The sequence below is a fragment of the Podarcis erhardii genome (assembly GCF_964252035.2).
Source record: "Podarcis erhardii genome assembly, chromosome: 8".
Taxonomy (NCBI): Eukaryota; Metazoa; Chordata; class Lepidosauria; order Squamata; family Lacertidae; genus Podarcis; species Podarcis erhardii.
Window position 1 is genome coordinate 49,523,233 of NC_138499.1, and position 21,518 is coordinate 49,544,750.

A 21,518-nucleotide genomic window follows, 5' to 3' on the forward strand; every position below is an offset into this window, starting at 1 on the left:
CCTCCCAGGATTCAAACACCGTTTACTGGCCCTCACTCAGTTTATTACTGCATTCAGACACTGATCTGGAGCTGTCACATCACTCTCCTGAATCAGATGCTATGGAGAAGTAGAGCACTTTATCATCAGTGTACTGGTAACATCTTGCTCCAGAACTTCTAATGACTGCCTCCGATGGCTTCAAATAGATATTAAATCACACTGGGGAGGGCATAGAACTGCATAGCTGAAGTGTCAGGGTGCTGAGGAACACTCACCCAGAGCTACTTTTTGGACATTACCTTGAAGTTATCAATGGAGCCACTGTCATACAGTGCTTCTGATATCTGTCCTGCTTAGTCAGTCCAGGAGGGTACCACAGTCAGTCGTATCAAAGGCTTCATACTCCCACTGTCTCTCTCGCAATAAATGTCATCCATCAGAGCAGACTCAGCTCTGAAACTAGGTCTGAACCCAGATTGTAGTGGATCTATATAAGCATTCTCATCTACCTGCAGTATGGAAAGAAGTTACATGGAAGTTATGTTGCTCTCATAATGTATTGTAAGACGTGGACCACTGAAAGGTTTATGGATATTTGAGCAACTGCTTGATACTTAGTATGAGAAATATCTATCCTTTTTTCTTGTTTGTTTTTATTCATTTGCATTATAGTACAAAAGGGAATTAATTCAACTTGAAATATATTTTATTTCTCTCTATTTGTGTAAGCAAATGTACCCATAATCATACACCCAAGAGTGAAATAATTAAAACACATTCATTTCAGTGAAAGCTTTAAACATATACTCAACACTCTCATTGAAACATAGGACTTAAAATCACTTAACTTGGCGTGATTACACTCAGATGATAAAAATGTACTAGAATACTAATGAGAATTAATACTTCTTCAATCCGCTTAAAAACATTTTTTAGTAGGAAACTTTTTCTTATTTGGGAATATTTTGCTGTAAAAAAAGAGAGGGAATCAGTAATTAAAACTCTTGCAGGGACAGAATTGAAAGTCTATCTCTACAGGTCAATTAAAAGACTTATTCATCACTAATCCATGCTTATGAGGAAACAATAAGATGGGCATCTCAGTAGACTGCTGCTAGTCTCCTTTGTTCCCTCAGTAATTAAGGCAGCAAACAACTTTGGCACTTCAGAAAGCACAACTGAAAAATGGTCAGAAAGGCCAAAATGTTTGGTTTCACAGCCCTTTCCAAAGTAATAGAAATTTATCCTTGCTGTTGTCCCCATTTCATGCTCTTGATTTGAGTGTGGAATTGTGGAATCCAAAAGATACACTCAGAAGAGTTACTGTTTAACAAGATATATTTATTTCCTTCTATTCAGCCTAAATACAGTGGTGCCTCGCAAGACGAAATTAATCCGTTCCGCAAGTCTCTTCGTCTTGCGGGTTTTTTGTCTTGTGAAGCACGGCTATTAGCGGCTTAGCGGCTATTAACGGCTTAGTGGCTATTAACGGCTTAGCGGCTTTAAGAAAAAGGAAACAAACTCGCAAGAACTTGCAAGACGTTTTGTCTTGCAAAGCAAGCCCATAGGGAAATTCGTCTTGCAAAGCACCTCAAAAAACGGAAAACTCTTTCGTCTAGCGAGTTTTTCGTCTTGCGAGGCATTCGTCTTGCGGGGCACCACTGTATGTAGATAACTTTGGAACACATTCCTCCTGCTTAATGGAATGCTGAGTGAACAGAAGATCCTACTTACTGCAGATATTTAGCTAAAACAAGGGACTGTCTTTCAAAACAGATTTGTGGTTAAGGATTGACGTGAGCAGGAAACAACAACAGATTGCCAGGCTTCATCCTGGAAGTTGTTAGTTGGTTAAAAAGAAAATCCCATTAATATTTGAAAGCAGGCATTTTAAGATACCTATAAAATACATTTGACCAGTATATCTATGCACTAAGTATTTGTGGCTTTTGCCTTTGATTAATATTTTAATAAATTTGCTTTTTTTGATTAGCCATAAATTATAATAAAGTTCAAAATATAACAGAAATGACAAAATTGTGATCAGAAGATATAAAAAATATTGTTTGCTGACTAAAAAAAAAACATTATAATCTTCTCTTTTCTATTAGCAAGTACCATATTTTTCCCGTGTATAAGACGATCCTGAGTATAAGACGAGCCTGATTTTTTTCAACACAAAATTTTAAAAGCAAAACCCTAAAATAGAAGTGAAAATCTAGATGACTGGCAGTGGTGACGGAAAGTTTCCAGCATGAGGTGCATGCAGTGCCAGTGGTGCGGAAGTAGGCTCAGTGGTTGGGGCACCACATGCCCCCCCTTGGCAGCTGCGGGGAAGCGAGGGGCAGGAGGCTCCCAAGCAGGACGCTGGGGCAGAGGATGGGGAAGGGAGCACCCACTCTGCTGGGCCACGTCATCAAGCAAACCAAGCTGAGGAAAGTGGGGAGTGGGCCAGGGGCAGGGTGGGGGGTTGAGGGGGAGGGGGAAATAAAGAAGGGTGAGGAGAGGTAGCCAAGGTGGATAGTGACTGCAGAAGGCGAGAGAGGAGAAGGAGGGGACGGCGGCTGGAGGGACTGCCTCAGCCTGTCCAACCCCAAAATCCCAGACATTTGTTTAAATATTAATCCCGCCCCCTGATGCCCATGTTCCATGTATAAAACGACTCCCCCATTTTTTTACTAATTTTTTAAAGCAAGAAACCTTGCGTTATAAACGGAAAAATACGGTGATGTGATTTTTAAAAATTAAGACTAATGAGAACAATTCAATAGTAACCAAGAAAGAAACACGTGCCTAGGAGAATGGAATACATAATAAGGAAAGTTCTCAACTACATCTTCCTCCCACTAGCAGAGGTTGAAAGTTAATGCCATGAAGAAGGTGACACATGTTGCATGCTAAGTATTACATATACTTTTTTCATGGAAAAATGAGAAAATTCATTTAACTTTAATTATGATACACCCTGAGGCCATCATATAATTAGGTATTTTTTTAAAAAAATCTCAGAACTCTGTTCTTGAATTATTTTGTTGTTGTCCTGCCTCCACATTGATATTCCAAAAATAAAGCAATGTTCGTGTATAATTTGATTTTGTGATCTTACTGTGGTTTAGCATTAATGTACAGGAGCTGCAGGCCCATGTGCCTCCCCCCTTCTTCTTTTCCAACATTTCCTCAAGGAGGAGATTGCAAGCTTTTACTTCAGGCCCCCCATTGCAGTTGTATTCTGCAACATATTCTTGACACAATACCCCCCCTCCCTGAACATATGTGGTATGAAGAGTTGCAGGATTTCACCAAGAAGTTACAGGATATGGCCTGAGAGGAAATAAAGCTGTAAGACCTCCACAAAATCTTTTCAGGTACAAATAATATTGATGACCCTGACAATGTCATAAGCACTAATAATCATAAATGTACAATAAAAAGAAAAGTATAAAGCGATAAAACATTTTGCTGGCTGGATCATGCTAATATTTTTAAGATTGATGTGCAAAATTAAAAATGTATAAATATATGACTTCTAAATGTGAAAAATAATAATTATAAAAATTAAGTTTCTTTGGCTGTGTTCAAACCAAGAGGAAGAACAAGCAAGTTGTAAGGTTGCTTTCATGGAAAAAATGGTGAAATGATATTGTGTGATGGAGAGAAGGCTCAACACCTGCTTTGCCTCTGTCTTCACCCAAAATGATAGCGATGAGATTTATAACATGCTTATGCACTTGCACAATTGTAAATGATGTGAGATATGCATATTTTGTCAATGTATATCAGCAACCAGTACATAGTATACATACACTGTGCAAACTACACCTGCTTGTTTATTGGCTACTCCTGGGACATTATTTATTAAATTTCAATACCACCCTCCATCTGAAGATCAAAGAGCAGTTTAAAATATAAAAATGTACAACATAATAACCAACAAAAATTATAAGCTGCCACCAAGTATTTTATTTTATTTTATTTTATTACAACATTTGCTTTCACATATTATGAAGCTGAGGTTTGATAAACTGAAGGGGTTTATTGGGTGTAATACATAACTTTTGTAATCATGGGGCAAAAAGGTTACCGGAGAAGCTGGTGATTGCTTAATTTACCGTGAATTTTCTCAGAGCAACTGTAGCAAGTGTTCTTGATATCGTAGTGTATGAATGCTGAAATTTTGATGTTATAAAAATGGCCCAAGGGAAATGTTTATGATGCTGAAGTACAATAACAATGAAAGGAAGTAGCTTCTCTTTTTTCTGTAGCTTTCTTTTTTTTTTAATAATAAAAAATGAAGCAAGCTAAGGCTTTTAAGTAATCTACGGACAGCATACCTTCAATTTTAGGACTGTAGTTTGCAACCTCACTTGAATTGTTATTAAAATTAATGGAAATAATTTTAGGGGGATGGATGCTATGAAAAAGCAGGCAGTGAGCATTTTAATGCTTGTTACTGACAGTGCTGTGTACTGACTGGGCAGGAACCAGCAGCCTAACTGCTGAGTGATAAAATGAATGGATACAACAACTGTCTGGGATTTAAATGGCCACAGCTTTATTGATTTCAGATGTAGGAAGCTTTGGCAAAAGCGTTGGGTGTTCATTTGGCAAAAGCATTGGGCCTCAGTTCTCCTGCTGGGGGAACTGAGGCATGACAGTGTCTATCCAGGTGTGGATACATTGCACATCGCAGGTTTATTTATGTGGATGACCCCCAAACGCTGAGGGAAGCTCTATGGCCCACAAGCCATACACAGTTGGTTCTTTGTATAGAGACTTCCCTCCAGACCCCTTTTATGGGGTACCCTATTAATGCCGCCGCAGGGAATGGGGTGGGTGGGTCACCACTTCAACACATCCCAATTGGATGAAAGACTATAGGACAAAGTTGTGACTAGTGCTATGGGGAAGATGAAACCTGTAGAGCAGGGAAAATGCCTTCCCGGCCCTGAATATGGCAACTGTCAAAAGACCACAGCAAAGCCCAGCTAGCTGAAAAGAAATGGTTAGAACAGTAATCAACTATTGATGAAGGGAGGGGAGGGGGGGTGACGCTCCCGGCCGACTGGATGCTGTGTTGAGTGCTTGGCTGCGCTAAGTTGATGGCTGTCCCCTGCCCCCTCTCCAGGGCCACCGTGGATTGGCTCATTTGAAGGACAGGTTTGGCGGGAACCTGTGAGCCTCTGCGGCGGCCGGAGGGGACAGGAAAACATTCTAAAATGGCTCTGCGTTTTCAGGCATGAGGAGGCGCCACGTTGGGCTGCAAGCGCTGCTCACCAGCAAGACGGTAAGCGGCCATTGTAGGGACTTCAGTGGCATAGAATCATTCAGTGCACTCTGTGTTACTTCCTAACATTATCTTCTCATACTTTATTTAGGGTTGCACCTCTACAATTTACTTGTTGAATTACTAATTGATTTATTTTTAGTGATTTAGTGGGAAGCTGGGTGAGAATGAGTAAGCTAACGCAGTCCCAAGTATATCACAGCTATATGCCTTGTTATGTCCCTGGAATCCTGCATTGAAATATTGGAGCATGCCATAAGCAGTTTGGAATAGTGCTTTTCAACTTCAGCTATAGTAATGGTAGTTCCACACAGTATAATTACTATGTCATCTTGGAATAACTTGCCCGTTTTGATGCTGTAGAATCTGACAGACATAATTTTGAGGCACATAATTTTAATTCACAGGTATTTATAATGGTACACAGTGTGCTCTCATTTTCTGAATGTAAATGCTCCTTTTGGAAGGGAAGTATGTGAAACAAGAGGAATTTATTTTGAATGGTGCTGTTAAAGGGACCGATTCTGAGCCAACTGTGCATATCAGATGCTGTTACTTTACAAATTGTGCCCAGAAGAGTCTACTTTGTGAGCAGAAGCAAAATGTTTTACAATTAGGCCTATTAGGCCTACTTAAGCATATGATACTTTGTAACAAAGTATTGGGCTATATATATATTTGAAAGAAAATGTTATAAATAGCAGGGCATACATGTTACATTTTTAAAAAAACAATTCAGAAATCCTGAACTGAAGCACAAAAATGCTACATATTTTGGTTTTTAAAAATCTACTTTTGTGCTATGTTAATCATTGCATTTCAGTAGATGTTTGTGAGGTTTTATACCTTGCTTTTTGAAAACGTTTTTTAAAAAATGTTTGACTGTGCCTTTTTGAACTGCCTGATCAACACTTAGAATGCCAAATGTCACTCATGGCATTGCATTGGCTATCTTGAGAATTCCAGTGCAGGGTTCATGTGGACTGAAAAAGAGACACATTTATTATTATTATTATTATTATTATTATTATTATTATTATTATTATTATTAAAGCAGCTTCAAAATGCCTTTAAATAAAAATAAATAATGTGGTTTGTACAGTCGCAGTGGCCTGTACATATGGACAAGTCTCCATGATAGCCCTTCAAGAAAAAATACATATTCAAGTTCTAGACCTCTCTATACACTTCACAAAATAAAAGTGCAGCAGATAACCCATATTCTCTCCAGTAAAGAAAAGAAAATTAATTGGTCATATACTCATTCCATGTTTAATACCAGCAACTACATCTAAAATTCATTTTAGAAATGCAATTAAGAATGACCTTTAAAAAGTCTCAATTCTTCATACCAATAGCAAGAAGGAAAGGGAAAGAGTAATTTCAAAGATCACTTTCCTCATTCCACCACTCAGTTCATTACTGAATGTTCCTCCTTTGGTTTATAGCCTGCGGCTCGCTAATCTGCTTGCTTGCATACAAGGGCCCCCTGGCCTTGTGCCATAATGAAAAACAGATGCTATGTCCAGACTCATCCGCCGAGGGTGCTTCCATGCATGGACCTATTTTGCCCTAGAAGAGCTGTGGGTGGTGAAATTTGGGCAGTGAAGAAGGGCAATAGCTAAAAGTAGTTGACACTCAGAAAGGTTCAAGGGTGAATGCTTCTTGTTTTATTTGATTTACACCCACTGTCAGTCTTCTGCATTCTGTGATACTGGTCTGTAAAAGGGTCCCATTTATCTTGCTAGTAGGGATGCCTGAGGAATCCATTGAGTTCAAATTCTGGAGTGAAACATCCAAATTAATGTGCGGAACCCTCCCTTATCAAAATTCCTCATCACACATAGGTTTTGAAGCATATTCACCTGGATATTTTTAGAGGTCTCCTTCAAATGCATTCAGTCAGTGTAGTGCATGCAGATGCTGGCATGCACGGAGGGTGGAGCCATTGCTTGTGGCTGAGCTTGCTGGCCTTAAGCATTTGGCTGTCAAGACTTCAGGTTTTTCCTGGGTTTTCACCGTGTCAACCACAGACTTAATTGACAGACTCACACAGTCTGCCTGACTTCTGGTTCTTTAGTTCATTTCTCCTCATCCTCTGAAGCTGAAGAGAAAAAAAATAGAGAATAAAGAAATCCAGGATTCTCTCTTTCCTGTCATTGGTTAACAGAGGTACCATCAGTCATGAAACAAAAGACAGAGATGCCCATAGAAAACATAGAAAACAATAGATAAATCCAGGATTTATTCTGTAGTGTGTGAGCTACTCTTGTTTCTTATATCTGTAGGCTCAGCTGTGAACAACATTCCATAGGATCTGGAAGCTCATAGTTCTCCTACATACTTTTTCATACGCAGGACATTCCTGAGTATGTAGGAGCCACTACTTTCTTTTAGACAACTCCATTTCTCTTTCAAACTGGGCAGCATTCAAGATTGCTATGACAGGGGATGATAATGACACATGTTTATAGGGAGACTTCTTTTTAATTCAGCAGAATCAGTGATGATGAAATCTATAGACCAACTGCATGCTGAAGTGTTTCGAGCCAGCACTGCTGCAAATTTGCTGAGATAGTTGCTCTATATTCACATGCCAGTTGCTCCTCACATCATCAAGGGACTGACTCTGTAATGTTTTGGCCTTCCCCTTATTTATCATCATTGCTGACTGTCACATTGTTCTGGGAGAGATAGATTATGAACAACTGTGGATGGGATACTTTTAATTAAAGTAAGGGGGGAGCTTCATTGAAATTCTGTAATGTACATAAGTCATCTGTCATAGTTTAACAAATGAAAAAGACTAAGAGAAGGTACCATCAGTCAAGACTATTTAACTACACTCTAGAGTGAATTAAATTGTATTTAAGAACTTTTATCAGAATAGCAATAAAGACTAGTACAAAGCACACCATGTTTTGTTAATCTGCTTCCTTATTTCTGCCTAATAATCATTTTTTTTTTGGTCAGAACAGAGTATGTAAAAGTTGAGGATGTCTTTTTTTTCTTTCTTTTTTTTTTTTTTTGGTGGAGAGGGAGTGTTTGCTCAGTTTAATGAAACTTTATGTATACAAAAAAAGTTTTGCCTTGGACTAGGAAAAACTTTTTTTTATGTTTAGCCCTCTCCCCTTTAACGTAAAGAAAAGCAGCTTTAATATTTGTTTTAAAAAATGCTTCAGTCACATGACTCTTACTTTCCATTTTGGAATTTTGAGCCCAGACTTTAGGCAGGTGGTGTCAAACAAAGAGCTAATGGGAATTGCTTTAAGGCTCATTTTCATCTATCTTGTTATCTATAAAGTGGCAAAGAAGTTCGCTGCTGGTCTTGTCCAAGTGGACACAGCTCTGTTAACTCTGTTAACTGTCCGAGTGGACTTTGTTCTGTTAACTGGAATCAGGGGTAGGCCATCACATTTTGTTGCCTGAGGCTAAACAAGAAGGTGCTGTTCCCGCTCCCTACGGCGAAGCCTTGCTTGCTGGGGTTGTGCAACAGAGGATTCCAGTGATATCTTGCGAGAGTTTTGCAAGATCTCATGAGATATTGCCAGAAGCCACCGCCATTCAACTCTGGTAAGCAAGGCTTTGAGGTAGGGGGGCAGTGGTGGCAGCAGGGAAGGGTGCTCACAGGGGCCCCACCCTATGGAATTCTGCCACCAGAAGTGGCTGCTTCAGTCTGCCTCATGGGCAGGGGTACTTGATATACACTATGTCAGATGTGTACAAACATTTAATGTGCATGTTTTAAAACATGGATCAGACCGTTGTGTGTGGGGAGATTCCCTGCTAGAGTGACTAGCTTTTGGAATGTAGTTTTTGCAGGAACGCAGCACAGAAAGAAAGGGTTAGCACCCTTGCCATGCTCAGCAGTCTTGATCCTGCTTGTTGCCCTATTGATGATATTTTAAAACGTGCATATTAAATGCTTACACACATATTTTGTCTTCAGCATTTCATTTCTTAAAGCTCCATATGTTAAGGGTGCTGAAATAATTCACCTTTACATAAATCAGCTCTTTAGTTTTTCTCAGGAAGGAAAAAAAAGATGTGAATCACAAAGTAAAATTGTTTTTGATTATCAAGAGATAATGCTTAGAAATGAACTACAGAAAACAAACTACAGTAGCCCCTCCGGATATGAACTTAATTCGTTCCGGGAGTCCGTTCGCACCCTGAAAGTAACGTAAATAGAGGCGTGCTTCTGCCCATGCGCAAGCAATGAAACCTGTAAGTATACCCTTCCGTTTGCTGTGGCCGTAACCCGAAGATTCTGTATCCAGAGGGATACATAAGTAGAGGTACAACTGTACATTTTAAAACAGAGATTTGGACATTTGAGTTTGACATGGCTACCAACTAGATGAGATGACACTTTTGGATGCAAAGAATCATGTGATAAAGTGGCTACTGGGAGTTTTGGGTGATTTCAGTTATGTTGATCAGTCTGGTGTGCAGCAGAAGCACAGATTTCTGAAGGTTTTTCTGCTACAGACAAAATACTCTACCAACAGCTGTTACTAAAAGGATCTAAGTTGAATAATGAATTCTATTGTTAGCACTGGGTCATACATGAGCAGATTGGAATCAAACTATGGTAGCCTTGAGCGGTGGAAGGAAGTTGACTTTTATGCTTAGAAACAGAAACTTTTCAAGCAAAAAAAATTAGAGAAAACAAACGCTTAAAACTGCTTTCAGCAAAAATGGGTAAAGAAAGTATAGGAGTAAATATATGTAGTCAACACACCATTGATTTTATTACATTCAGTATATGAATTTCTGCCTCAAATTGAGGGGGGGTTTTTTGGCAGAGGTTAGGAGAGATCATGACAGAAAATATATGTAATATGTGTCTTATTACCCAAGGCACTGGAGTGCGATAACACTTCACAAAATAGACATAGTAGCTACCAGTAAAAATACACAAGGATTAAGATAACATTCTGCAAATTAGGAATACTTACTGTATCCCTGTACAGTAGATTCAACCATCACCATTGTAGTGTGTTTTCTGTATTAGCTTGGTGAATTGCTCCCTATGCCTGCAATCCTGTGTTTGGTTAATCTGTGTGAATTATAACTGAATCACTTTGACAACCTTTTAAAGCCTATGATAGTACAACACAGAACTTGATCCTGGAGGCCAAAGTAACCACTGGTTAAAGGTGCATTACTAAAAGTACTGGTGCTGGTGTATATTGTTAAGAAATGGTTGGTAATTATTGCAGAAATGTTTCTTTTTGTCTAACTGCAATCCTTTCAGGCCAAGAAAACTTAATACTGCTTTTGTTCTTTACTTAATACAAGGAAAGTGTTTTAAATACACAGGATTTCTACTGCTGCTTTAAATGCTATTATTTAAGAGCATGCACTTGCAGCTGCAAAACTCATCAAGTAAATTGAAAGGATTACCCATGAAATCAGCTTCAAACTTTTTATTTTTATTTTCTCACAACCAATATGCAGGTAATGCACTTGGAATTATAATGATATTGAGATTGACTGTTTAAATCCTTTCTAAAGTTCAAAGCATAAAGCAGACTGCATGCACTTCCAAGCCACAGTGGGGCTTCTAAGCAGGAGCTTGTGATAAAAAAAAAAAGAGTGAAATCAGGTTTGACTAAAATCGTCCACCATTCCCATATGGCTTTAACAGGAAGTTTTCAGGCTCAAAAAGACAACGGTTTGGGTAAGCAGCAGACCTCATTTTCAAATTGTCTGAGATTGCTTTGCGGATCTTGTCTTCTGGGGAACATGAAGACAAGATGCTCATTAAAAATGAGCTGCACCAGGGAGCTCGACTGAGCTTCAAGTACACTTAATAGTTTTTTGCTTGAGGAGTATAAAGGGAGACGATACCTCTTTTAAAAGCTGAAGTGCAGATGAAGAGAAATACAGCTGGATTCCTTATGGAAAGGTATAGATTACAGAATGCAATACCTTGCATTGTTTTGTTTATATGGGATGTGGAGTGAGGAATGCTCAATTCTTTCTGCCTTCTGATTGCAGCCTCTGGGAGCTCACAACCAGGACTTGTAAACAGGGGTGTTAGCGAGGGCATTTTAAGGCAGCGTCCCAGAGTGCTGTCTCATGGTGTGTGTAGGGGGTGGCAAGGGAGCTGTTGCAGTGATTTGCAGTACCTGTGCCATGTTTGTCTTACTGCCTGAGAACATGCAAAACTGCAGCAAGTGCAAGTTGGTTGCCTTTCTGGCAGAGAAAGTACATCAACTTGAGTTCCACCAATCCACACTTTGAACTACTGGGCAAGAAATCCACACTTTGAACTACTGGGCAAGATGAGGATTTTTTTCAACAGAGCAAAGTGGACTGTCCTGGAACAGGGATGAAGGTAGTGTGCTCCTAGAGAGGAGGATTGCCCATTGCAGGAGGCGAACTGCTGGAGGAATGTGATGCACAGGAACCATGTCAGGAACCATGCTGTGTTACTGGATTCCATGCCCTCATATTGGGCACCAATTCTGGGCCAGAAGAGCAAGGACAGCAGTTGCAGATTTCACAATACAACAAGGTGACTCTGGAAGGAATGGTGTACAGAATGATTCCTGACGCTCCAGAGGGAGGAGAGATGTGTGGTGATGGTAGGGACAGAGACAGCAATGTGTGAAAGTAACAAGATGTCCTGGGAAGTGTGCTGACTTCCAGGTGCAACGATTCAAGATGTGACAAAGAATTTGTAAAGTCTTATAAAGCTCGCTGACCACAATCCCTTCCTTATAGATAGAAATGATACTGCTAAACACAGCTTTCAACATATAGCAAGGGACTATGAGACTGTGCAGGAAGCTGAACGGCCTTGGGGCACAGGTGGTTTTTAATTACTCCATGTTGAAGGTTGTTTCCCAGTAAGAAAGGGGAGGGGAGAGAGGAAATAAATCACTTGCTGTACAGGTGATGTTGTCAGGAAATATTTGGCTTCTTGGACTAGTCTCCGCTTCCTTGAGGAAGGGCTTTTGGCAAGAGATGGCAAGAATGTGTTTGTTAAGAGTCACATGAATCTGATCAGGAGAGCTTTAAACTATATATTGAGGTGGAAAGAGACAATATTACAGATGACAGGGAGCACCTGGTATTCTGGATACTAGCTTCATTGATGCACAGGAAACTGAGGTGGTGCTCCAGAAACCTGCTAAAGGGTGGGAAAACTACCAAAAGGAAGCAGCTGGAGGGAATGACCTGTGGTTTCAGTTGTCTCTATACTATATACAGAGTATGAGGAACAAGCAAGAAGAATATGAGCTCTTAATACAGGATGGCAAATATGACCTAATAGGCATTACTGAAATGTGGTGGGATGAGACTCATGACTGGAATGTAGCAATTGAGGGTGTAACCTGTTCAAAAGGAATAGACCACATAGGAAGGGAGGAGGAGTACCATTATCTGTAAAGGATGTGCACACTTGTGAAGAGAATCATGAATTGGAAAATGAAAGATAGTTGGAGTGTATATGGGTAAAAATTGTAGGCAAGGGAAACAACAGTGACCTTACTGTGGGTGGTCTGCTATAGTACTCCAGGCCGGACTCAAGACTTGGATGGTGTCTTCTTAGAACAAATTACCAAACATTCCAAAAGCAAAGATCTAGTAATCACAGGAGACTTCAACTACCTTGATATCTGTTGGAACTAAAACTCTGCCATGAATGTAAGGGCCAACAAATTCATCAATTTTTTTCACTGACATTTTCATCTTCCAGAAGATGGATGAAGAAACAAGGGGGTCCTCACCAACAGGGAGGAACTGATTGACAAAGTGGAAATACTGGGAATATTGAGAGGAAACGATCATGTCCTCTTGGGTTTCATTATACACAGACAAGGGAAAGCATGCAATCGGACACACACTCTGGACTTGAATGCTGATTTCAAAAAGCTGAAGGAACTACTGGGTGAGAGCCATGGTCAGAAATACTCAAAAAGACAAAGTCTTCCATGATATTCTTGCTGACAAGCTGGTAAAAGGAGAGCTAGACTCAGGTGGATTTGTAGCTGGTTGACCAACAGAATCCAAAGAGAGCTCACTAATAGTTCCTTAACATACTGGGGAAAAGGGACAAGTGAGATGCCACAGGGTTCTGTCGGGCCTGTGTAAATGACTTGGAAGAAGGTATTGAGGGTCTAGAAGTCAAGCCTTATGAGGAACAATTGAGGTAGTAGGGTAGAGATATGGTAGCCATTTTAAATCTCTAAAGGTCTGTCACATGGAAGATGGGGCAAGCTTTAAACTACCCTCGTGCTATGGAGGGTGGAACCTTAACCAATGCCTTCAAGTTACAAGAAAGGAGATTCTGACTAAATATCAGGAAAAACTTCCTGATGTTAAGAACTTTTCGACAATGGAATGAACTTCCTTGGGAGGTGGTGGACTCTTCTTCCTTGGAGGTTTTAAAGGAGAGGTTGGATGAGTATCTATTATGGATAGTTGAGATTCCTATACAGTGGTATCTCTGGCTATGATTGCTTCAGGTTACAAGCTCCGCTAACCCGGAAGTAGCTGTTCCTGGTTGCAAACTTTGCCCCAGGATGCGAATGGAAATTGCGCGCCAGAGGTGTGCACGCAGCGGGAGGCCCCATTCGCGAAAGTATGCCTCAGGATAAGAACTGTTTCAGCTTAAGAATGGACCTCCGGCACGAATTAAGTTCGTAACCAGAGGTACCACTGTATTGCAGGGAGTTGGCCTAGATGAACCTCATGGTCCCTTCCAACTCTACATATCTATCATTGTGTGATTCTCTATGGATTTTATACTGAATATGAAATATAGCTTCATATTGATAGCTTGAAAAGTTTTAAGTACTTGCTGCTTTTAAGTGTTAGAATTCAGGGGGGGGGGATATATGAATGAGGCAAAATCATTCTTATGAGAATTTTGTAGACTTAGGTTTTTGGACCTGCAAAATAAGTAAAATTTAAATTTTCACTTTAAATATCTAAGACAGATAATGATAGTAAATCCCAATTTATAGAATAGCTAGGGAATATGAGATAATGAACTCTTTTAATAGATGACTCTTTTAAAATTTTCTTTATATCATCTTTTGGGAGCTGCTTGCATTAACTGGTAATTTTACTCAGTTTTGTAATGAATAGTTAAACATGGATATTTTAACCTACAATGCTCAGATGGAAACTATTTTAATAGCTTTATATTCCCTAGCAAACATAGGGATTGGGAATAATACATTGCTTATTGCAAATGTATGTATCTCATCTAAGTCCTGTTCAAGGATGTGAAATCATGCTTTTTCAATAAAGCTAGGGGAAAGATTAAGGCAATCAGGCAGTATGAATGTATAATAATTCACATGCACATTGCTCAGTTTGGCTAAGTTTGGCTATAATAGTTTAGCATGAGAAAAGAGTTGTGTGTGCCTTGGCTCACATGCTCATCCACCCTATGTCAATGGAATGGTATTCGTTTTATTTATCTAAATAAACCTCACATAAGGGTCTCAGATGGGTCTGTGTTACAACACCTGATACAGTAATAGCTTTAGTATAAGTATAAAGAATTGTTTGTTTGTGTTTTATTATGTATGTTTAGTGTGGTGTTGTCTGTTGGTGTGGGGGGGGGGGAGAGACTACTCCAATGCCTTGGCTTTGATGTAATAATGTGTACTGTTTTGGCAGCAGTCCAGATTTTTGGTAATTTGGGGCAATTCCAAAGCATATGTTAGATCATTCTGTCATCTATGTATTAGATCCGAATCTTGCAAATGATAGAGTTTACTTTAAAGTTTTCCAGCTGGTGTTTTAGAGGTGTAGCTCAACTTCTTAATTGAAGCATGTACCTGAGCTTATTAATATTTTACATAGCTTTCATTCTTTTGGACGGAAAAAAAATTGGCTCCACATAGACTGCTTTGATATTCATTTCCTTTATAGTAATGCAGTTTCCTCTCTATTTCTACTTTGGGTGTCAAATCTGGCAGAAGTGTGAGGCTTTGATCACAGTTCCTTTCTTTTACAAACTGAAACCATTCAATATGAGTATGTTCTTTGTCTGCATGTATTCTTGATGCGCTCTGTTATGTTCTGATTTTATTATGCTCAATTATGCCTTTATTTTGTTTTTGTTTTCTGTGTTTTATATATAATGGTATGTTGTTTGGAGATTAGTTTGTTTGACATGGATGTGACACTTAAAATCCTTCACTGGTACTAGTTTGAATGCTGCGCCTCTTCCTCCAATCATAATTGCGAAAAGTTAAGGATTTTTATGCCTCACTGTAAACTTAATACAGTTATAAGAAACTTTCTTAAATCCCAGCTCTTTCAAACCACTTGAGCCATCATTCAATCAATAAGGAGCATGAATCCATTATATCAGACATGCGCTTCAGATATTGCGCTGGCATACTTCAATGTGCTGCTATACTGCTTACATACCTGAATAACATAGGTGTGGTCAGTAGTATTGCTCCTTCCCATATTTTCAGCACCTGGTGAGGATCAGGGGTGATGGTCGTGTAAGAAGAAGAAGAAGAAGAAGAAGAAGAAGAAGAAGAAGAGTTTGGATTTGATATCCCGCCTTTCACTCCCTTTAAGGAGTCTCAAAGCGGCTAACATTCTCCTTTCCCTTCCTTCCCCACAACAAGCACTCTGTGAGGTGAGTGGGGCTGAGAGACTTCAAAGAAGTGTGACTAGCCCAAGGTCACCTAGCAGCTGCATGTGGAGGAGCGGAGACGCGAACCTGGTTCCCCAGATTACGAGACTACCGCTCTTAACCACTACACCACACTGGCTCTCTGGTGTAAGAAGCACCTGTTCGGTTGTACCCACAAATAAAACTCATGAGATGAGAAATGGAATGGTGGTTACATTTATTAAAATATAGCAACTTGAATGCCCCCATGTGAGAAACAGTTGGAATAGAGTATTTTCCATTATATCCACATTTACAATCCAACCTATTTCTCAAAATCCTTCCTTAGTCCTACTATCTTTAGATATAGGCTTGGGCTCCACCTTGCACCACAGAGAACTAATAGACTTCTTACTGACTGCAGTACGATTGATGAAAGCTCAACAATGGAAGAACCAGTCTAAAATGCCCCTGAACATGTGGGGAGAAATATCTGTGATACAGCAATACCTGAGTATCTCACTGAATACAGGAGGGTGATTAAAGGCATAACATCTTTTTAAAAAGGTGTTGCCATCTTTAAAAATGGCATGACACACCTGCTCTCTCTTTCAACCCGAGCAATTTTACACCTGATTTCAGTTGATTTCCTTGTTTACCAGTGTTCAGTTTTATCACAACCCTTAATTAAATGTAGCATATGGGAGTGGCATAAGGAAGTGGGAGAACAAAAGGAAGCGTGAATAGACTGGTTGCTGCTGTTCTCCAATGCACTATCCTTTGCTTGATTTACTGTTACCCTATCTGAATTAGCTTTTAAATTATGGTGCTGGAGGAGACTCTTGAGAGTCCCATGGACTGCAAGAAGATCAAGCGTATCCATTCTTAAGGAAATCAGCCCTGAGTGCTCACTGGAAGGACAGATCCTGAAGCTGAGACTCCAATACTTTGGCCACCTCATGAGAAGAGAAGACTCCCTGGAAAAGACCCTGATGTTGGGTCTTTGGAGGGCACAAAGAGAAGGAGACGGCAGAGGACAAGATGGTTGGACAATGTTCTTGAAGCTACCTGCATGAATTTGACCAAACTGCGGGAGGCAGTGGAAGACAGGAGTGGCTGGCGTGCTCTGGTCCATAGGGTCAGAAAGAGTCGGACACGACTAAACGACTAAACAACAACAACAACAACAACATATTGTTGTATTATGTTGGGGTATAATGTTTCCTCTTGTAGCTATAACCCCCTTGTTTGGAGGCTTCCACAGGACACAACAGAACTGTGCTCTTGCCCTTCTACACACAGTGTGTGCACATCACAGCCTGCATAGTTAGCACCAGGTTGTTACAGATAAATAGTCAATGAAATAAGTGGTGCCTATATTTCCTAGATATGGCAACCATAGGATTTTTCCAGAGATCATTCTTGATATATTTTCTGTGGTTTAGCACAAGGGATATAATTTCACTGATCCATCCATTAAAAAATACATAATTTTAGTTTTATGGAACTAGCTTTTCTTTCATATTCTAAAATTCCTAGACACAAAATAATAGCGAACTATAAGCTGTTGAGATTTCCCTGATTTCAAAATTTATCTCATTCTTCCTATCTGAGACAAATTATATTTTGTTGTCGAGGTGAAATATTGAGTAAGAACCATGAGTTCTTTAATGAGCTTACTATTACAGTGTTATTTTTAATTGAGGTGGGTACAGTCAAGAGTGTTCATGAAAGATGCAGTGTCCAGAACTGCTAATTTCCCTTGAAACATTCAGAGAAAATGAACAAGACTCTTCCTTACAACACAATTTATAACTGTGTGAAAATGACCTATCTGTCTTCCACCAGGGCATATGCAATATGTTTGTGAGGTTTATTATAAAGGAAAACAGATGGTGGTATTTAAGTGAAGAAGAAAGTGTTTGGATGAATGTTGAAAAAATTAATGATTAATGTTTGCTTCCCAGATAAGTCGTTTCTCATATCTCACATTAAGAGTATTAATGTGTGAGGATAGTTCAACTAGCCATTCCTGTTCCTTTTCTTAGCCATAGCTCCTAGTACAGTGGTGCCCCGCAAGACGAACGCCTCGCAAGATGGAAAACCCGCTAGACGAAAGGGTTTTCCGTTTTGGAGGCGCTTTGCAAAACGAATTTCCCTATGGGCTTGCTTCGCAAGACGAAATGTCTTGCGAGTTCCTGCGGGTTTCCCCCCTTTCCCCCCCCTTTTCCTAAGCTGCTAAGCCGCTTATCAGCTGATCCGCTAAAAACCGCTAATAGCGCTAATCCGCTAAGCTGTCAATGGGCTTGCTTTGCAAGACGAAAAAAACGCTATACGAAGAGCCTCACGGAACGGATTAATTTCGTCTTGCGAGGCACCACTGTAGTATTTTATTCCCATTTCATTATTTTTAGCATAAAGCAGTATATAGCAGTGAAACCACCAATCTTTTTGGGCCAGTTGGCATACTTGCAAACTGGGGAAACTGTTGTTCGCAGCACATACATCACAAACATGCATCCACCACACACACCCCTTGACATGTATGCACACACTATCCACCTCCACCAGGACTTAGGCTTGGGAAAGGTGTTTGTTTTTTTGAAGCCTGACAAGTGGGGATAGCCTTCCTGAAGAGTGCAGTATACCAGTTAAACCAAACACTAGCATGGTTGGGAAACCTTTTCTGACCACATCAACACTATAATTTGTGAAAATGTTATTCTTGTAATTTATTAATTAACACTTGCTGGTATTGTGAACCAGTTATTGTGAACCAAATAATTTTTGAACCGAAGTTCTAGATTAAATTTATAAAATAACAAGATAGAAACTGAAGACAAAACCAGTTATTGGGAGTTGCATATGGGTAGGGTGACTTGCTAGCAAGTCATTGGATGTTCCATCTACATTTAAGTAGAAAAAGAAAGTGTGATTCATTGTAGAAAATGTGTAAACTAATTTCGCCTCAGGGTTACACAAACCAATTGTTGAACTTGCTTGAGTATTTGAACTAGCATGTGTACTGTATTTCAACTCATGGCTATAGGTGGAGTATTATAGTGCATTGGTACCATACTAAAAGCAGCAAATAAACTCAACACTGAGTGTGAACTTAGTTTCTGATAAAAACAAAACAAATTCCTTCCAGTAGCACCTTAAAGACCAACTAAGTCAGTTCTTGGTATGAGCTTTCGTGTGCATGCACACTTCTTCAGTTTCTGATGTTGATTATAGGTCCTTCTGACAAAACAACATGATTGCAGTGCATAGACGGCAGACATTGACACATATGTGTCAAGCACATCTCCATCATAATAGGAAATTAATCCTTTTCTGCCAGATCTCAAGTTCCCTCCTGCCCCCCATTCCCTCACTGTGGATGTGTGGCTCATACAGTGACTATCTGCATTCTGGGGATTGCAGGGATTTAACACCCGTAAATTCCTACTCTGGTTACTCGAGTGGGCCTGTCCATATGGTAGAAATGAGTTTTAACTATTCCAAGATAATAAGCCTTATAAAAGCAAAGGCATATGATATGCTGATATCGTTCATATCTCATGCTAGCAACCACTGACTTATTTGTAATTAAAATTAATGATACTTTGGAAACAAGTTTATGCTGGGTTCATTGGGGGGAACTTGTTCTATTGTGATGTTCAAGGTAGTAACAGATTTGCATGCAGGGAATTAAAATGAAAATGCAGGAGTCAGAGAATGCATTCAAGTTATTTTATTTCTTTTCTTTTTAACAGGCGGCTGTTCATTCGATGAACCTTTTGCATCATGTGGATATAGTCAGTCTGATGATGACGACCTTAACTGGGATCAAGTGAACACATTGGTAAAGCCCTCATCAGATCCATGGTTGCCAACAGGTAGTTTTCAGTTAAAATTATTTCTTTTATATATTGTATGTTTTATAGGGAGATAAAGCACTGGTGGTGATATTTCGTTACCACATCCTGTCAGCAAAATAATTTCTGCTTGTGCTCCTCTCCCTGCCTGTGTCTGTTGTACCCTCCCCAAATCCAGAAGGTTAGGAGAACCCTTGAAACCTTAGATGGTGTACAAGGAAGAACATTCCATTGTGTAAGCCTAAAGTATTGAGCTGATGGAAGGTTCACTTAGTGCTACATTGAATTCTACCCCCTTTAAAGATAACTTTCTAAAGATCAGGCAGAGCACTTTACATTCACATTGGCAGATAAAGCTGCTAGGTGTGATGGCCACTTCTGTCAGCATACTGGTTGCTCTGGCCGATGGGTTAACCATGATATAGGGCAGGGTTGGCTACCCCAGCTACTTCCCTGTCTTCATATCTTCATGTCTTAATGTGGTTGTGAATTCTAAATATTGTCTGATATTTTATGGCACCTACTTACTAGTGTCACCTTCTGGTTTTGATGTTGCAACCAAACCTTAGCTTGTCAGCCCTTGAAATCTCTTGTTGGGGTTACAAAAGGATATCCATTTTGCTACTAATGGGATGTTTCAGGCACACTGAAAAACAAATAGCTTTCTCTTCAGTCCAAAATAGAAATGCTTTCTTTCCCTTAACTCTTTAAGATTTGTAAAAGTTGAAAAGATATAATTACAACAGGTTGATGTCTAGATACTTATTTATGTGTAAGCAAAGCAGAGTGGAATAGATAAGAATGCAGACACAATTCTCTTTCAAAATCACATAAGGTTTGTTGGAGTGAGTAGGTGGTCTTAATTGCACATATCTGACAAATACTTCATAAAACAAGACAATGAATAAGAAAATCAAATAGCATTTAGAAGTGGTTGAAAGAAGAGCACATTATATCTTTCAGTTTTTCAGAACTATCACCTTATTCCTTGCTGCTCACAAGAATATATAAAGAATTACCACAGTTCAAATTAGGTGTGTGGATCAACTATAAAGTTTGAGATCCTTTGAAAAAAATAATTATTTGAACTGAAGCAGTTCAAAGGCTATCTGGTTCAGCTTGGGGTCTAAATTTTGATTCAGAAAAATGAAAACTAAAAAATGCTAGCTTTTTTCTTTTCAACAGAAATGAATGAAATTTCCTTCTGAGTGGTTAAAATTTTCCAAATCAGAGACAAACTTGTTCAGGGTTTTTGTTTTGGACACATTTAAAATTTTATCCTCCCTTCCCCAAAAAGAGCCATCTATAACTTTATTATTTCTTAGGCAGAAACTTCAGCCTTGTGTTCTACTCAGTTGGCATCAGAATTCACAGGAAGTAAATGATGAGTGGATAGTAGTGACAAAAAGATAAAAGAACTTGAATATCCAGCTTTTCCCAAGCAAACACCACATGTATAGAGCAAGCAGAGGGGAGAGAATAGAACAGACAAGAACAAGGTGATTACTTTAGCATCACTTCCCCAAAAGTGTGTGATTGGGGACCCCTGATAAAATAAATTCTCATTAGAAGCTAGACCTGTCCTATACAAAAGAGATTTCCTCCACATCTCTCCTCACTGTGGTTATATAGCAATCTTAGAAGGAAATGTTTCAGGTTTTGCAGACAAATTGCAGCATCTTTTTAATTAAAAAAATCCAACTCTTTTATGGTTTGAGGTGCTTTGATGATCTCTGCTTTGGTTCAGGGTGCTTTGGGCATCCTGCCTTGATTCAAACAAGCCCATAAT

The 21,518-nt window shown here is 39.4% G+C and overlaps 1 protein-coding gene and 1 long non-coding RNA gene across 12 annotated transcripts in view; one reads left to right on the forward strand and one right to left on the reverse strand.

Moving 5' to 3' along the window:
* LOC309348554 overlaps nt 1–21,518 on the reverse strand; it is a 507,755-nt gene that overhangs the window by 122,235 nt on the left and 364,002 nt on the right. The window lies entirely within an intron of this gene.
* The window catches only part of PTPRM (protein tyrosine phosphatase receptor type M), a 413,445-nt gene that overhangs the window by 101,206 nt on the left and 290,721 nt on the right, over nt 1–21,518 (forward strand). For all 10 annotated transcript variants that reach the window (XM_081873808.1, XM_081873803.1, XM_081873804.1 and 7 more), the window contains exon 2: nt 19,628–19,750. In XM_081873808.1, the coding sequence (XP_081729934.1) occupies nt 19,628–19,750 (123 nt within the window). The remainder of the gene's footprint in view (nt 1–19,627; nt 19,751–21,518) is intronic.